This window comes from Coenobita brevimanus, chromosome 62, assembly GCF_032717465.1.
Source record: "Coenobita brevimanus isolate Jiangsu-jjx chromosome 62, ASM3271746v2, whole genome shotgun sequence".
In the NCBI taxonomy this organism is placed as follows: Eukaryota; Metazoa; Arthropoda; class Malacostraca; order Decapoda; family Coenobitidae; genus Coenobita; species Coenobita brevimanus.
In genome coordinates this window covers 2,957,058-2,973,294 of record NC_137015.1, presented here as the reverse complement: position 1 = coordinate 2,973,294, position 16,237 = coordinate 2,957,058, and the positions used below count along the sequence as shown (strand labels likewise).

At 41.0% G+C, this 16,237-nt stretch overlaps 1 protein-coding gene across 1 annotated transcript in view; it reads right to left on the bottom strand.

The window, feature by feature from the left end:
* The window catches only part of ClpX (Caseinolytic protease chaperone subunit), a 32,261-nt gene extending 17,056 nt beyond the window's left edge, over positions 1–15,205 (bottom strand). The window contains exons 1-5 of the mRNA XM_080275692.1: positions 15,075–15,205; positions 12,054–12,213; positions 7,199–7,438; positions 2,316–2,458; positions 600–777 (exon numbers count right to left, since the gene is read on the bottom strand). Of these exons, the coding sequence (XP_080131818.1) occupies positions 600–777; positions 2,316–2,458; positions 7,199–7,438; positions 12,054–12,132 (640 nt within the window). The 5' untranslated portion in view covers positions 12,133–12,213; positions 15,075–15,205. The remainder of the gene's footprint in view (positions 1–599; positions 778–2,315; positions 2,459–7,198; positions 7,439–12,053; positions 12,214–15,074) is intronic.
* Positions 15,206–16,237: the final 1,032 nt, after the last annotated feature.

Genomic DNA, 16,237 nt, shown 5'->3' with positions numbered 1-16,237 from the left:
AATTACCCACTAAACCACCAAGTGCCATAATTTGGTTACATGGCTACCACTCAGCATTGTAAATGGTTTCCTGGTGTACAGGAAACCATTTGGCTTGTCACTCAGTGTACAGTAGAGTTACCCATAGGCAGAAGGAAGAGGAAAGAGTGAAGGAAAGAAAGACAGAAGGGGGAGTGTAAAGTCACCCGCAGGCAGAAGGAAGAGGAAAGAATGAAGAACAGAAAGACAGGGCAACATAGGAGTGGATGATGGACAGACGGATAATAATAATTATCATCCTCATCATCCAATCCTACATTGCTCCATGAGGAGTGTAGGAGCCCAGGGCTAGGCAAGTTGGTCCTGACATTTAAGATGAGAGCGACTGGTCTCACTCATCCCCGAGTGGCATTAAGTGAGCAATAAACCCCAACCACCCCTTGGATATAAACTTTCACCGGCAACAACAACTAATAATATGGTAGCTATCGACTTCTATTGCAGCTAACAAAATGAAGGGACGAAACTAATACTAGATGATTTAATTAGATTGAGGAAATCCACTGCAGCCAAAAGATTACAACATTCTCAAGCTAACAACTGTGTGTACTGACCCCTACCCCTGTTTGTGAGTCCCTGGGGTATGGTGGTGGAGGCAGCGGCATCGAGGCGCAGAGGGTCACTCTTACTCTGGGGGATGTTGTGGTATATGCGTTTGTAATGATTGTACACCGCCACACTCAACACTTTCTTTGCTCTCTCCTGGCCTACCACATGCTTGTCTAGATATTCATAGATCTGAAAGACAAAGAGGAAACAAACAGTTTGATATACTGAATGTGCAAAAACATACCTAACATTTTTGAAAGAAAATATAATAAACATTTCATAACTTTATACCTAAGTGAGCATAACTGTAAGCTGATGAATACTAAACACATCAAATAATTATGCATCACTCCCTCCAAGGTACAGGAATCTGGTGCTACACTTCTGCAGGGCTGGGTGTTTAAGGGTAGAAAACCAGTTGACTCCCCTAGGCAGCAATACATAATAAACTTCAGTCACCTCTTGAAGATCCAACTCATGTGAACTGACAAGGCCATCATACTGACAGACACTAACTGCTAAATCACTAGGCGCCTAAAGTCAGAAATAGTCTGAAGAATGATGAGGCTTTTTCAGATAACGAGGAAAAAATAAAAAAGTGCTGTAGAATACTCATATGTAACACTGTGACAAGTGTAATACTCTATTTTAGTAACAAAAGACAATTATGGGCATCTAAGTGAATGGTTCATGATTGGTGTGGGGATGTGACAAGGTTGTGTGATGTCCCCAGGGTTGTTCAATATATTTATGGATGGGGTGATGAGAGAAGTAAAAACATGAGTAATGGAGAGAGGGATGGCGTTGGTTATAAATGGTGATGGATGGAATATCTCAAATTTGTTGTATGCTGATGATGCAGCACTACTTGAAAATACCGGGCAAGAAATTGGCAGACTAGTGCAGAGTTTTGCTGATGTCTGAGTGTCGTGCCTTGAGAGTAAACGTAGAAACAAGTAAAGTGATGGTTACTGAAACAGAAGTTGACTCCCAGTGTGATGTTCCAGAGAATGGAGAGACTGGAATTGGTGAGGGATATCAAATACCTGGGTACAGTGATAGAAATTACAGGAAAATGTGCAAAAGAAGTGGAAAGTAGAGTGTCACAAGGAAGGAAAGTAGCTGGTGCTATGAAGGTCCTGATACGAAACAGAGGCTTCAATGTTACAGCTGCACGAGGCTTACATGAAGGAGTGTTAGTGCCAACTTTAATATATGGATGTCAGACTATGGTATGGCATGAAAATGAAAAGTCAGGAGTGACAGCAGTGGAGATGGGACTGCTGAGAAATGTATGTGGAGTACAGAGAGTGGACAGGATACAAAATAATGATTCATGAAAGATGTGGAGTGAGGAAGTCTGTGGACACCAGAATCGAAGAAGTGTACTGAGATGATATGGTCATGTGGAGAGAATGGATGGCAATAGAGTGGTGAAAAAGGTACATCTGAGCAAATCTGAAGGAGGGAGGAGGAGAGGTAGGCCAAGGAGAAAGTAGAGGGATATGGTAGACAAGCATGTGACGAAAAGAGGTACAGAAGTCTGTGAGGCTAGGAGACTGACAAGAGATTGAACTAGCTGGATAAATGTTGTGAGAAGAAGTGCATGACCAGGGATTTGGCATCCTTTTTTAACGTGACCGTGTCCGGACTGACTCTATCGGATACGTTTATGTGACGCCACAAAATGTGGTGAATGTTTTTGGCAAGCAGGAGAAGGCTCTAACCTTCTTGGGTGGAGGTGGTGGTCTTCGACTGGAGGTAGTTTTAGGGTCCTCTCTCTGTTCTTTCTTCTTGCTTTTTGGATAAACCTCAGACAGAAGGACGAAGAAGTGGTGGCACTTTTCGCATTTTACAAACCTAGTTGATGCTGAGGAATAAAGATGAAAAATCAGTTAGATGATGGCCTAGGATCAACTTCATCAGTCATTTATACAGTTTATCATGCTAACCACCACAGGAAAACATTCGAAGAGGAACAGTACATTTAACATGAACCAAATTAGGAAATGACAATGTAAAAAAAAAGAAAATTGTAGCAGCTACTCAATCATCTCACAGACAATCCTTAATTATGGCTATCTACCACATGGAAGGCACCTATGAGTGAGTGGGCAAAGTGCTACTATGGTCAAAATGGTGATTTAGTAAGAAAATAGGGAAACCATCTCTGTCTTCCAGACAGGAGAGGTTCCTCAGTGTGGAATTTGCAGAATTGTCAATTATGCAACACTATTACCCATACATTACAGAATGTGGGCTGGTGGTGAGGGTGGTAGGCAACAGACCCCTGTGAGAAAAGCAATCCAGGTCTCAAATCACTGTATGGTCCACAATTGCAGTGGCCTTTTCTTTGGGTTCATATTTTATTATGCAATACAAAGCTCATCAACTTTCTAGAGCAAGCATCATCAAAATTAATGTTATTCCCACCTAAAAATGGGGTGAGGTAGGATCCAGCAACAAGAGAATGAATACAAGTGGAATAATTATCAGCAAAATGCCCAGTGACATTGGTCACACATTTAAACTTTTCGAATCCTGATTGCAACATATTACTGCATACTTCTTATTTTCTTTAGCAGAGGCACTTCACATACACCTCTTATCTAATTCATGCCATTGACTGCCAAGGCTGCATCCACATCAACTGCTTGCTTGCTCAGCCATGAGTTCTGCATCAATGCATCCTACAGAAGGTCATGCACACATCTGTCTGCATCCATAGGGGCCACTTGTATGGGTTACAGTACATGATTACCATCCACTCTAACAAATGTCTGGTATGAACCCTGCCCAAGTTATAATGGGATGCTAAATCCTTCACATCTGCTTCTCCATACATACTTCATCCAATCATTCTGATTCCTTGTCAATTATCAAGTTTAATGAACTTCCATACCTTTCCCCCAGGCTGATTTACCAAACACAACCCTATTCTTTTTGGCCTACCACACGACCGCAGCTTCAGACTTACATACATTTATTTCATCATCCTATATACAGGATATTCATTTTCTCCATACAGTACTGACTATGAGCACAATGTCTTATTTTTTATCATAAAATATGAACAGAGTTCAGTAACAACAACATTTTCTGTGGCAAGTGTCAGTTAATCTTTTCTGTACAATTTTTGAAACCCATAAATTAGTGTAACAATGAATGCCCCGAAGCCTAAAAATTTTAACTGGTTTTTGTTAGAAGCAAATACTGGACTAAAAGACAAACACATTACTGTAAAGTGGGGAACCATTTCTCCATTAATGACAATTAGCATTTATCCAGTAATGACAATACAATTAGCTTTATGTCAAGTACTTACTACCTCTGGTACAGTTCTATCTATCTATCTATCTATAGCCCGACGCCCTAATCCCGCAAAGGGTGGCCGCAGACAAAACGCCTCCAAGTCACTCTGTCACCCACCATTTGACTCCCCTCCCCCCAACTCACCCCCCCCTCCCTCATATACCTCTCAACTCCATCCCTCCACCTCATCCTCGGTCTACCCCTCCCTCTCCCTCCCTCCACCTCACCTACATACACCCTCTTAGTCAGTCTTTCATTCTCCATCCTCTCCACATGTCCAAACCACCTCAGTGTATTTCTCCTAATCTTTTCAACCACATCCACATCTACCCCACAACGTTCCTTCACTTCTTCATTCGTCAACCTGTCCCTCCATGTCACTCCACATGCTCCTCTCAAGTAACTCATTTCCACTGCTCTCACTCTTGACTTGTTCCCCTCTTGCAAGGTCCACGCCTCGTCTCCATATCGTCAGGGTAGGGATCACAATACGATCATGCAGTGACTTCTTAACTTCCATACTCACCTCCCTATTTCTCATCACTGCTTTCAGTGTACCAACAACCTTTCTTCCCTGCTGTACCCTTCACGTACTTCATCCCCCAAAGTTCCATCCTTACTCATCACACTACCCAAGTACTTGAATGCACTCACATTCTCCATATCCTCACCATCCAACCTCACTGCACACTCTGTGACTTCATTCCTCTCAAACACCATAACTTTACTTTTGTTTACATTAACTTTCAGCTTCCTCCTCCTACACACTGTCCCAAATTCATTCACCAAACCTTGCAACTCCCATTCATCTTCACTCAACAATACTGTATCATCAGCAAACAGCAACACCGGAAGCTTCCAAATCTCACCCTCATTCATTAGGGCCACCCGACATCCACTGCCCTACCTTGTACCTCCTTTACGACCCCATCCATATATATATTAAACAGCCATGGAGACATTACACACCCCTGTTTCAGTCCCACATTGAGATCAGAGAACTCACTCAGCTCTCCATCCACTCGCACCGTAGCCCTAGCTCCCTCGTACATACTCTTCACAGCACTCAACAATTTCCCCTCCACTCCATATATTCTTAATACCTTCCACATACCTTTCCTATCTATTCTGTCATAAGCTTTCTCCAAGTCCATGAAGGCAGCGTACACTTTCCTTCCCTTCTCTAGATACTTCTCCACTAAACATCTTAGAACAAATATCTGATCTACACACCCTTTTCCCTTCCTAAATCCCCCTTGTTCTTCTCCAACTAGCTCCTCTGTCATATGCCTCACCCTGTCAATGAGTATTCTACCATATATTTTACCAGTCACACTAAGAAGGCAAATACCCCTATGGTTACCACATACTTCTTCTCTCCCCTTTTCCTTTGTACAGAGGAACAATTATACCTGATTTCCAGTCCTCTGGAACCCTTCCCTCTTCCCAAGCCAATCTACACAACTTCCATATCCACTCCACAACAATCTCACCCCCATACCTAAGCATTTCACCACACACTCCATCAATTCCTGGGGCCTTTCCCAGCTTAATCTTCTTCATCGCTTCCACTACTTCCGACCTACTGATCTCTTCCTCCCTCCTCTCATCTCTTCTTCTCCCAGCCATTCCCCAACCACTTATACTCACACTGCTCTCACTCTCTACCTTCAACAAATCCTCAAAGTGCTCCTTCCATCTCCTCAATTTCTCTCTCTTCTCCACCAACAATCTATTATTCCTATCTTTCACTCCCCTACTATTTCCCCTTTCACACTGCCTTACTTTCTTTACCTCCTTCCAAAACAATTTCTTACTCTCCCTCCATTTCACACTCAGATTCCTCCCAAACTCTTCATCCACTTTCTTCTTACTCTCCTTCACCAGTCTCTTAACCTCCTTCTCCTGCTCACATATACCTCTCTTCTCTCTCTCATCTTCTCCCCTACCTCTACTCGCCAACCATTCACCATATGCCTTCTTCTTTTGTTCCACAGCTCGTATCGCCTCATCATTCCACCATGCTGTCCCTTGCACACCCTTGCATCTCCTCCTCACTCCACAAACCACCTCACACGCTGCGCTTATCTCTTCCGTGAATATCTTACATACGTCTTCCACCCCTTCCATCTGCTCTAGCTCATACCTTCCCAATCTTTCTTCCACTATGCTCTTATACTCTGTCCTCTTCTCACTATTTTGCAATTTCTCCACTCTTCTCACAGGAGCTGCTTCCTCCTGTCTTCCCCTTCGCCTCCTCAACCACTTCTTTGCAGCTCTATCTTGGCCATCACTAAGTGATGGTCCGAGACTCCATTCCCCCACCCTCTCCACACCCTTGCATCCAACACTTGTCTTCTCATTCGCTCATCCACACACACGTAGTCTATCATTGCCTTTCGTTCAACAAGTTCACCATCCATCCTCCTTATTACTCTCCATGTATACCGGTGGATCATCTTATGACGAAAGTAGGTGTTGGCTATTGCCAACCCCTTTACCAGCACAGATGTCCACCAAAGCACTACCATTCCCATCTACTTCCGCTGGCACACCCCACTGACCAACCACTCCATCCACTCGTACATTCCCGACTTTGCCATTCATGTCTCCAATCAACAGCACTCTCTCGCTCCTCTCAAACTTGTCCATACATGCTTCTACTTTCGCCCAAAACTCATCTTTCACTCTTGCCACTCGATCCTCTGTTGGAGCATACACACATACAATCGCCCATGCTTGTATACCTACTTTCATCCTCACCCATACAATCCTTGCACCCACTGTTCCATACTCTCTTATATTCTCCTTCCACTTCTTGCTTATCATCAGACATACTCCCTCTCTTGCCCTCTCATTCTCACTGACTCCCGCACATATACCTACACCGTATTCCCATTCTCTCATCCTTTCACCTTTCCATTTAGTTTCAGTCAATCCACATATATCCACTTTTGCATCCTCAAGCACCTGGACAATCTCTCTCTCTTTCACTTCATCATTCACTCCTCTCACATTCCACGTTCTACTACTGCAAAAAAAGAGTTTCTGCTGTGTTCATAATTTTGCAGCAAACAAACAGTGGGGTGATTTTCAATGCTGTCAGAGAAATGAGCCAGTACACTCTAAGCTTCAACATACTACTGTACTTCAAGCACTTAAATATCCTAACCAGTTCCCAAATTATGGTTATGTATATTTTGACAAACTTCAAAATGCAGCTTCCTACATTTCCTTTTGTGATGCTTTGCCCTTTCTGGCTGTAGCTGCCTCAAATATCAAGCACAATTATACGCACAAACAAAAATATCCAATTTGGTGCAGGGGTTGCCGCACTTGGGGCAACACATCTGGTTTTTATCATTGTGCGCCTTTGTTTCTTTATCCTTGTCATCTCCACCACTGCCATTGCCATCAGAAGGAGGACCAGTAGAGGAGGACTGGAGGAGAGGCTGTGCTGTTGCCACTGGCCTTAATAACAAGACAGACCACTGATTTGAACGCTGTTCCTCCAAACCTACACCCATACACACCACACCTGCAATAAATGCCAAACATTATAAAACTTCATGGCTGTCAGATTCAATAATATATATAGAATATCAAATTACCATGTACTTTAACTGTTTTCCCATACAGATACTTATATATTTCAGTTTCTAGTATGTAGGATTTGAACATTATACCTAATACAGTAACCTCTCAATTATCTGTCGTTGCAATATCCAGCCCAACACAATATCCAGAGCCGAAACGAGACATAACTGGCTGTTCTTTGCAATATCAGGCTTTGAGGTGTATCAACTAGCTCATAAATGGTAACCAACCAGCACTGTATTACTGGTCAATAATACAGTAAAACCTCAATATAACGGACTGCAACATACCGGAATTCAATCAGACTCAAGGAGCCAACCAGACTAAATTCTTATATATCAGAAAAGGTCTGATAAAAGCCAGAAGTGGTCCAGACTGCCTGACCACTCAGCTATGTTCACCACAATAAGGTAAATAAAAGACATGTTTATAGGTGTACAGTACTGTATTATTATGTATACTGTACCATTTGATTATTGTAGTGAATGTATAATAAAGTACAGTACTGCAATGGTAGTGAAAAAATGTTGGTGCGATCTAGACTAATGTCTGATATATTGGAAAAAGTCCGGGTTAGCAGGGGCAAGTCTAGATGTTGTTTTTATCAGACTTTCATTTTTTTCGGAATGGCTTGGGCCCCAATTAGTCCATTATAGTGAGGCTGTACTGTACATGTAGAATATCAAATAACCATGTACTTTAACTGCTTTCCTATTCAGATACTGTACTTATATATTTCAGTTTCTAGTATGTAAGATTTGAATATTACACCTGATACAGTAAACTCTCAATTACCTGTCATCGCAATATCCAGCCCAACACAATATCAGGCGCCGAAATGGGACATAACCAGCGGTTCTATGCCATACCCGGCATCAAAGTGTATCAACCAGCTCATAAACAGTAGCCAACTGGCACTGTATTACTGTATTGTATCATTACTTTATTGTACTGTATTTTATGCTTCACTTTCACCTTTTACTCATGGGAAAATTTTCAGGATAGAGGGCAGAGATGGACAGTAACACAATATCTGACTCGGCACCAAATATTGAGCTGATGGGGGGTACTGTGGAATATCCGGTGTTTCACGTTATTCGGTGTAGGGTTTGGGTGAATTACACTGGACAAGTGAGAGTTTACTGTACTGTAATAAGGTTAATTCCTTTTAACCCAAGGATGTCTTCTCTACTATATCCAGGCATGGCAGATTATTACATTCAGCTTGTGAAACATATCACTGGTCAGAAATGGTTATGTACAATCTCACTTTGTGGTTTCAGCATGAAGTGTTTATCCACTAGGTGCTACTGTCATACGATATTTTTCACCTTGTAGTGATGTCCTTGGGCTAATCTGTAGTGCTTCATCAACAAAGAAATCAGTAACCTAGTGGTAATCAAGATTTATAAATGTTAATGCACTGCAAGTGCTGCTTCTCCCATAAGTAAGCTACAGTATCTGCAACTCTAACAATTAAACCGTGGATTGCACAATTATCTTTTTTTTTAATCCCACCCTGTGATGTGCAAAAAATAAAAAAAAAATTAGCTTGTTTATTATAAACTTGAAGATAAATAAACATCCAGGGCATCATCTGGTAAAAAAAAAAAAAAAAAAAAAAAAAACTCTCTCTCTCTCTCTCTCTCCGTCTTTGCGTGGCACCATGTGTAAGTTTGCGTATGGGTGGAGTAGTGATATATATATATTTTTTTTTAATTATTTTTATTATAAACTTGAAGACAAACATCCATGGAATCATCTGGTAAAAAATAATAAAAAAAAACTCTCTCTCTCTCTCTCTGTCTTTGCGTAGTGCCATGTGTAAGTTTTAGGGGTGGAGTAGTGAGCAGTGATGCACGGCCACTGGAAGGTTAGCACAGCCTGAGCTGTGGCTTGCAACCACGGCGCTTCCCAGCCTGAACTGTGGCTCACAATCCACGGGTTAAAGATACCATACATTAATCATGAGCCGAGTAAGTTATTACCATTTCTGGTGACCAAAATCAAAACTAACTCAAACTTACTTCTTTTCTGTAATGCAAAGAACCACCAAAGGCTGCAAGTCAGCAAAAAGTTGTTCTTTTAATGAAAAACTGAACAAAAAGGAGCAGTTTCACAATTTGTTCACTCTAAGAAGTTTGGACACAATATACTGTATAGGCTAGGGGTTAAAGGCACAGGGACAAAGACTGCTAGTATGTCCAAGTAAACTACAGATTACTTAAAAATGGCCATTAAAGTTCTGTTGCTAAACTATACAGCAGTTTTGAAAGGCTTTCACAATCTTTAGTTTTAGCTGCATGTAAAATGTGATACTGGAGCTATTTTCAAACTTCCCTCATGGACTGTGTGCATTACTATTATCTTCCAACTGGCAAAGCTAAGAAGAAAGAAAGCAATTGTGAGAGTCTATATATCTAAATCCAGACACCATAATCCCATAAGAGGTGGACATTTGTCTAAGTTTATTTTACAGGGAGGGGCACTAACCCTCCACCAATCCACTTGCTGACATGCAGGGAACATAGAGGGAACATTGTGAAGGTAATAAAAGCAAATACAGAGTGTGGGAAGTAATTCCATCTTGTGCAGTGTTTGTGATAAGTGGGTGCATAAGAGATGTAGTGGTATGAGAGGTAGACTGTGAGATAACACTTATGTCATGTGTGCAGTGTGTTGGGGACAGCATGTGGAGATTGCAAACATGTGGCAGGTGGGTGCACTCGCCATCCATTCACTCAATGTACTGCTGCTTTCGGGTGACTGACCTTTCCTCTCTTCCTTCCTTCTTTCCATCCTTTCTCTTTTGTCTTTCCTTCCTACTCCTTCTGTCTGAGGGTGACTATACACTGAGTGACAAGTCACATGGTTTCTTGTACACCAGGAAACCATTTACTACACTGGGTGGTAACCACATACCCAAACTATGGCACCTGGTGGTTTAGTGAGTACAGTAATTAAGGTGCTCCAGCCGGAGTGAGCCTATGTAGGCTTACATCAATGAGGTGGTTGGAGTTTACTGCTCATTTAATAACACTCAGGGATGTGTGAGGCTGGTCACTCTCATCTTAAATGTCAGGACCAACTTGCCTAGCCCTGGGCTCCTATGCTCCTAATGGGGCAACACAGCATTAGATGATGATGATGAAAGGACTGGACTTACTGGTGAGTCTCTTCAGTGTGTGGAAGATTTTTTTTATTTGGGAGACATGTTACGTGCAGGAGGTGGGGCTGGAGCTACCTCTGTGGCTAGAGTGAGGAGTGGTTGAAAGAAGTTCAAGGAGCTATTGCCTCTCCTGACACTGAGAAGGCTCTCCCTCCGTGCTAAGGGATCTTTGTATGCAGCGTATGCTGGGCGTGTAATACTGTATGGCAGTGAGACCTGGTCAGTAAAGGTAGAGGATATTCACAGGCTCAAACGTACAGAAATGGCAATGATTAGGTGGCTGTGCAGTGCGTCCCTGAGTGAGGCCTGGGGGGCTAGGTTTATGTTAGAAGAGCTGAGAGGCAGGAAGGGACTGGGGTGTATTGGTGTTGAGGAGAGATAGACTGAGGTGGTTTGGGCATGTGGAGAGGATGAGGGATGATAACTGGGTGCAGAAAGTGAGAAGTGTTAATGTTAGGGGTAGGGTTGTGAGAGGTAGATTGAAAAAGACCTGGGACGAGGTCATTGAGTGTGACCTCAGGGATAAGGGACTGAACAGGGAAGCTACCAGAGATCGAGCCGCATGGAGAACTGCCATCAGGTGACCAAGGCTGACGCATGCAAGCATGTTGGAACCATAGAAAATGAAATGAAACAGGTATCCAGTAAAAGTTCCGGTTAGAAACTTACACAACAAAAAATGCTCCAACCTAAAATAATCTTGAAAAGATACCTATTACCAGCTGATTACTGGGTAATTAGCATTAGAAGTAATCCCTCTATTATCCGGACGGCAACTATCCAGATAATCCATTATCTGGATGCTGTGATCTGGGTGTTCAAAACCGTTATTTGTACATTTTCCCATTTTAACCGGACAAAATGCTTGCATCTGGGTGGAAATTATGGTCACTGCAGGCTATAGCCCTGCAGTGGTGATTGTTTGTCTGTGGCTGATGGGTCTGCTTGATTGTGGTAACCGGTTGGCTATGGTTTACAGGTCTGCTTGACCAGATAAAGTAGTGTTAAACATCAGGAACAAGTGTTGTACGATGTACCGTAGTGGACTTTTACACTGGCTTTCAAGGTTAGGTTATGTATGAAGGGGGGCCAAGAGAGAAGTCCACTATCCGAACAGAGCCATTACCTGGAAATGCCTTTGGCTCTATTACATCGGATAATCGAGGGATTACTGTATATAAAAATGTTTAGTTTTTTCCTTACTACTTCATTTATTAGCAGCTGGTGACCAGGGAGAGAGAGAGAGAGAGAAAAAAAAAATCACTGCACAGGAGATCTAAACTATATCAATGAGGTCAGTAAAAAGTGTTCTAAACTACCCAGTAGAGTATACTGAACTGTTTACTGGTAAAATGTCCTTTACTACATAAAAGGCTTATATACTCACCATGTCTGTTAAGTGTGTTTGTGTTCCTAAGAGAAAGAAGTCTCCGCAGGGATCGAGCTCCCCATCGCACACTGGACATAGTCTCAGGACTCACTCGCCAACACAAATGTTAAACTTGATGCTCCCACCTTAACAATTTGCTGGGCCTCCAATTCTATAACTGTAACAAAGGACATTATTACAGAATATTACTGCCTAATAACTCATCAAAACTCCATCTAACATTAGCATCTTTCATAACCCTACTAAAAGCACACTCCAGTCATTTACCAAACTATCCATATAAATTACAGTGCTATGTGTGCTCTCTTTGGCCAGATGATGTAAAATGGTACAGTAAGCTGACTAGTGCAAAATGAACTGGTGAAAGTGAAAGGAGATCCATGTCATGAGAACATGAGGGTCTATTTCCAAGTACCCTGTAATGGGGTGAGACTAAGTAGTTACTGTAACTGAGCGAGAGGCAGACTGAAACATTAACCCTTATCGAGCTGCAGGCATCATACGAGGCACATAGAAGGTCTGCACAGGCCAAGCTGCAAGACTTATATGAAGTACAATTGTCAATGGTTATAAAGCAATGACTCTGGGGAGGTGAACTACAGTACCTTACAAAGAATCAGCCTGGAACATAGGTTAAGGCGTCAGAAGTGATTTAATGCAATGAAATGGATCAGTACAGTATGGTGAAGTGATAGGCTGACTGGTGCAACAAGGTACACTGACTGCAACATTAATGAGGTGGTCTTGTGCACAGGATATACACACAAGAGATGAGCAAGTGTAATGGAGCAAGATCATTCATTTTACTAGCCTATTCTTGTTTTTACCAGAAGACTTTATTAAACTTTGAGTGTGGGTCTATTACTGAAGGGATTAATGAAAGCTGCCAGTATATCTAGCCCCCTACTTCAAAACATCTCTTTGAAGCTGAGTAAATCACCTGGTGGTAATTTATTATATATATATATATATATATATATATATATATATAAAAGCCATCACTGGATTAAATAACGGAATATCAGGATTTTCTTCTGACAGTTGATACCATAGATCTCACACTGAACTAACTTTTATTCTCTATAAATTAAGCTAACAAAGACGAAATCTGAATAGGTCCTATAATTAAGTAAGCACCCACCTCAAAGGTCTGCAATTTTTAAACTTTATTCACCTTAACCTGACCATCTTTCATTTCATAGCAATTCTCCCACAGCTCAAAGACAAAATACTGTACAGTATAACAATTCTACAGCACTGCATCCTTACAACAACACTTCCACAACTAGCCCCTTATTCTGGTGTTCATCTTTTGCTAAGTTTTGGAATAAAGCTAGAGATACAGCAAATCTAGACCATGCTGAAGTGAACTAAGTACCGTACTGTATAGATATCAGTCACATCTGCTACTAGAGGCTATAGATATTATGTGAGAAGACAGCTGAATCCCAAGGGTTCTGATGTGACTTAAAAATTACTGATCTTCTCTACCTCTACCCCTCCTCCTCCTCCTCCTACCCTTTCCCCCCCCATCCCCTCTCAGTAAATGAACCATTCCCCACTTGGCCTTTAAGATGCATTTATGTAACAAGACAGTCAAATCCCACTGGTTCTGGAGGGTGATGTGACTAAAATTAAAACAACTGGTATGTTCCATAATCCCCTCCCTATTAGCCTTCCCTCCCTCTCTCTCATTCTGGCAAGTGTCCACACCTTCCTGTGTAAAAAAAAAAAAAAAGTGAAATAAACTATGTTTAACATTCATTTGCAAGCATATCCCACAGATAACACAAGTTGGTGGCTACAGTACAGGTACAAATGTGAGATTCACCAACTGGAAAAAGGTACGGTAATAAAGTATTTACAAAAAAAAAAAAAAAAAAAAAAAAAGGGGGGGGGGCTTAGTGAAATGCATCCTACTTTAATAAACTGCTGTGTTAGCTCAAATTTTGTCTAGCATGACAATATTCTGAAACAACAAAGGAGAAACATTCCCTTGAGGCTCAGACACTATCATTAACAGCAAAAATTATATATATTAATCCTTTACCAAATGGGTGCAGTCTTTCAATATTTTCTATTGAAATGAGTCTTTCACAGATACTTGTTATTATTCCTGGATTACCACAGCTACTGGGGATTTTTATAAACTTACCTCTGAAAGCTATTAATGAGGACTTAGAATGCGTAAATATTCCCCCGGAATGCCAGTAGCAGGCCGTATTTAACATTCCCAATACCGGTACGCATTTTTTTATTTGAAAGCTGGCTGTCAAACGCAACTGAGGTTGGGTAAGATTAAATTAGGTCTGGTTAAATCATTAAGTATCCCATTTCCTTGACACGGGATACACTAATGCATCTAGTCGGAGCGATGCTTGGTAAACAACGTGGCCAGTTGGAGAGATCATTGATAAACAATGCCGCGGGAGACCTGTCCGCTTCCTTAAAGACCCCAGAACAGGTACGGTATATTCTGTAGGTTTCCAACCACTTCTTGCAGTCACAATGGAAAGGTGAACTATCAGTTTGCTTATGTACCAATAATTTTCACCTTTAGCGTGTCTGTTATAATATAGGTGGAATCGTCACGCCTGTTTGGTAAATACCCCAAAATTTATCAATCCACCTATTCCCGTTTGGAAGATGCTGTCAAGACTTCCTAAGTTTGGTCATGGCAACTTTCCATTTGACAGTTAAAAATTACCATAGACTACAAAAATAATGATGGAAGAGGATGGTTTATGCCCCCTTCTCACCATCCGCTTTTCATCAATATAACTTACCAAACATTCTTACGTAACTGTCGGTATCTAACAATATCAACATAAAGCATGTTGGATGCAACAGATGACCAAATCATGTGTTGTACTGTGTAAATGGCAACGTTACAGATCAAATACTATGCAGATTGTGCAGTTGTTTACGTAATTGAGCAATGTTACACACTGCACATCAACAAGGAAGACCTGATACTGTGGACAAAATCATGCAGTCACAAATAAAAGATATACTTACTGATTTATGAGACTACGTAGTACTGGATGGGACAATGAAAAAGGAAAATAACACTGGACAACTTCAACCTTATTACCCAGCACTACGAGATGTTATGAATGAGGACGCAATGCCTTGTCACTTGCTTACCCCACCAGTCCACAGCTCCGCAATCAGCTGTTCTTTTAGCAATTATTGAGTTATATTCTGCATACTTTTGCATTTAGATATAGCATAAAGTATGTCTTAAAAAATAAAAACATAACTAAATTAAAATTTTCACTTGCAAGAAAGGCCACAGTCCTAAAAACATTAAAAGAACAACTTCAATATTTTTATGAATGGCTAAGGCAATTAATGAATTATTACCCACATTAATGCATACATTTTTGCTAAAAAAGTGATTGAAAGAATTCTGTTATATCATGACACGTAGAAAATCCCAAATTAAATTAAATCCCCATCAGCATCAGCTGATGGTTAAAGTGTAAACAATAGTGGAAGAGAGGTGGTGTCCACGGAACATAATATCTAACAGGTTTAAATATTGTTATTATATAATACGGCCAACATTTGTGACATTATAATGTTAAAAAGTTAGTCCAAATGCCGTTCATATTTGTATCGTGACATACCCTGTGTTTAGTTTCCACGGGATGCATGATTTTATTTGAAGTATTCATTAATGTTAAGCCTTGGCTACACCTGATAACCGTGATTCGTTTGTTTTGTTATTTTTCTAGTCACCCGCTTTACTTCATATATATATTTTATATGTAGTTTTCATAACAAGTGTTAGATTTCTTATCTCCTGTACCTTCATTCTTCATTGCCCCATTAGGAGCGTCGTGTGACAGGGCTACACCATCACTCTGCCTAAGTGACCATTCAATTCCCCAGAGGCTATTACAGCCTTGACAGCTTGTTTCCATCAATAATTACCTTATGGGCTTCTCAGTTTCATTGATTTTCTGTGTTTTCACCTGCTTCCTTTTTTCCTGTGTGGGCTGCTTTGATGTTGAAGGTTGTCAGAAAGGTATTTTTATATATTAAACTAACCTCATCTTACTAAATCAAAATGAATAATTGCATATTCAGATGGCATTACAGAACTTTGCCATGCACAAGAAAAAAAATGGCACCCATCTCTCACCAAAATCACCTTGTTCCCTTCATTAGCTACT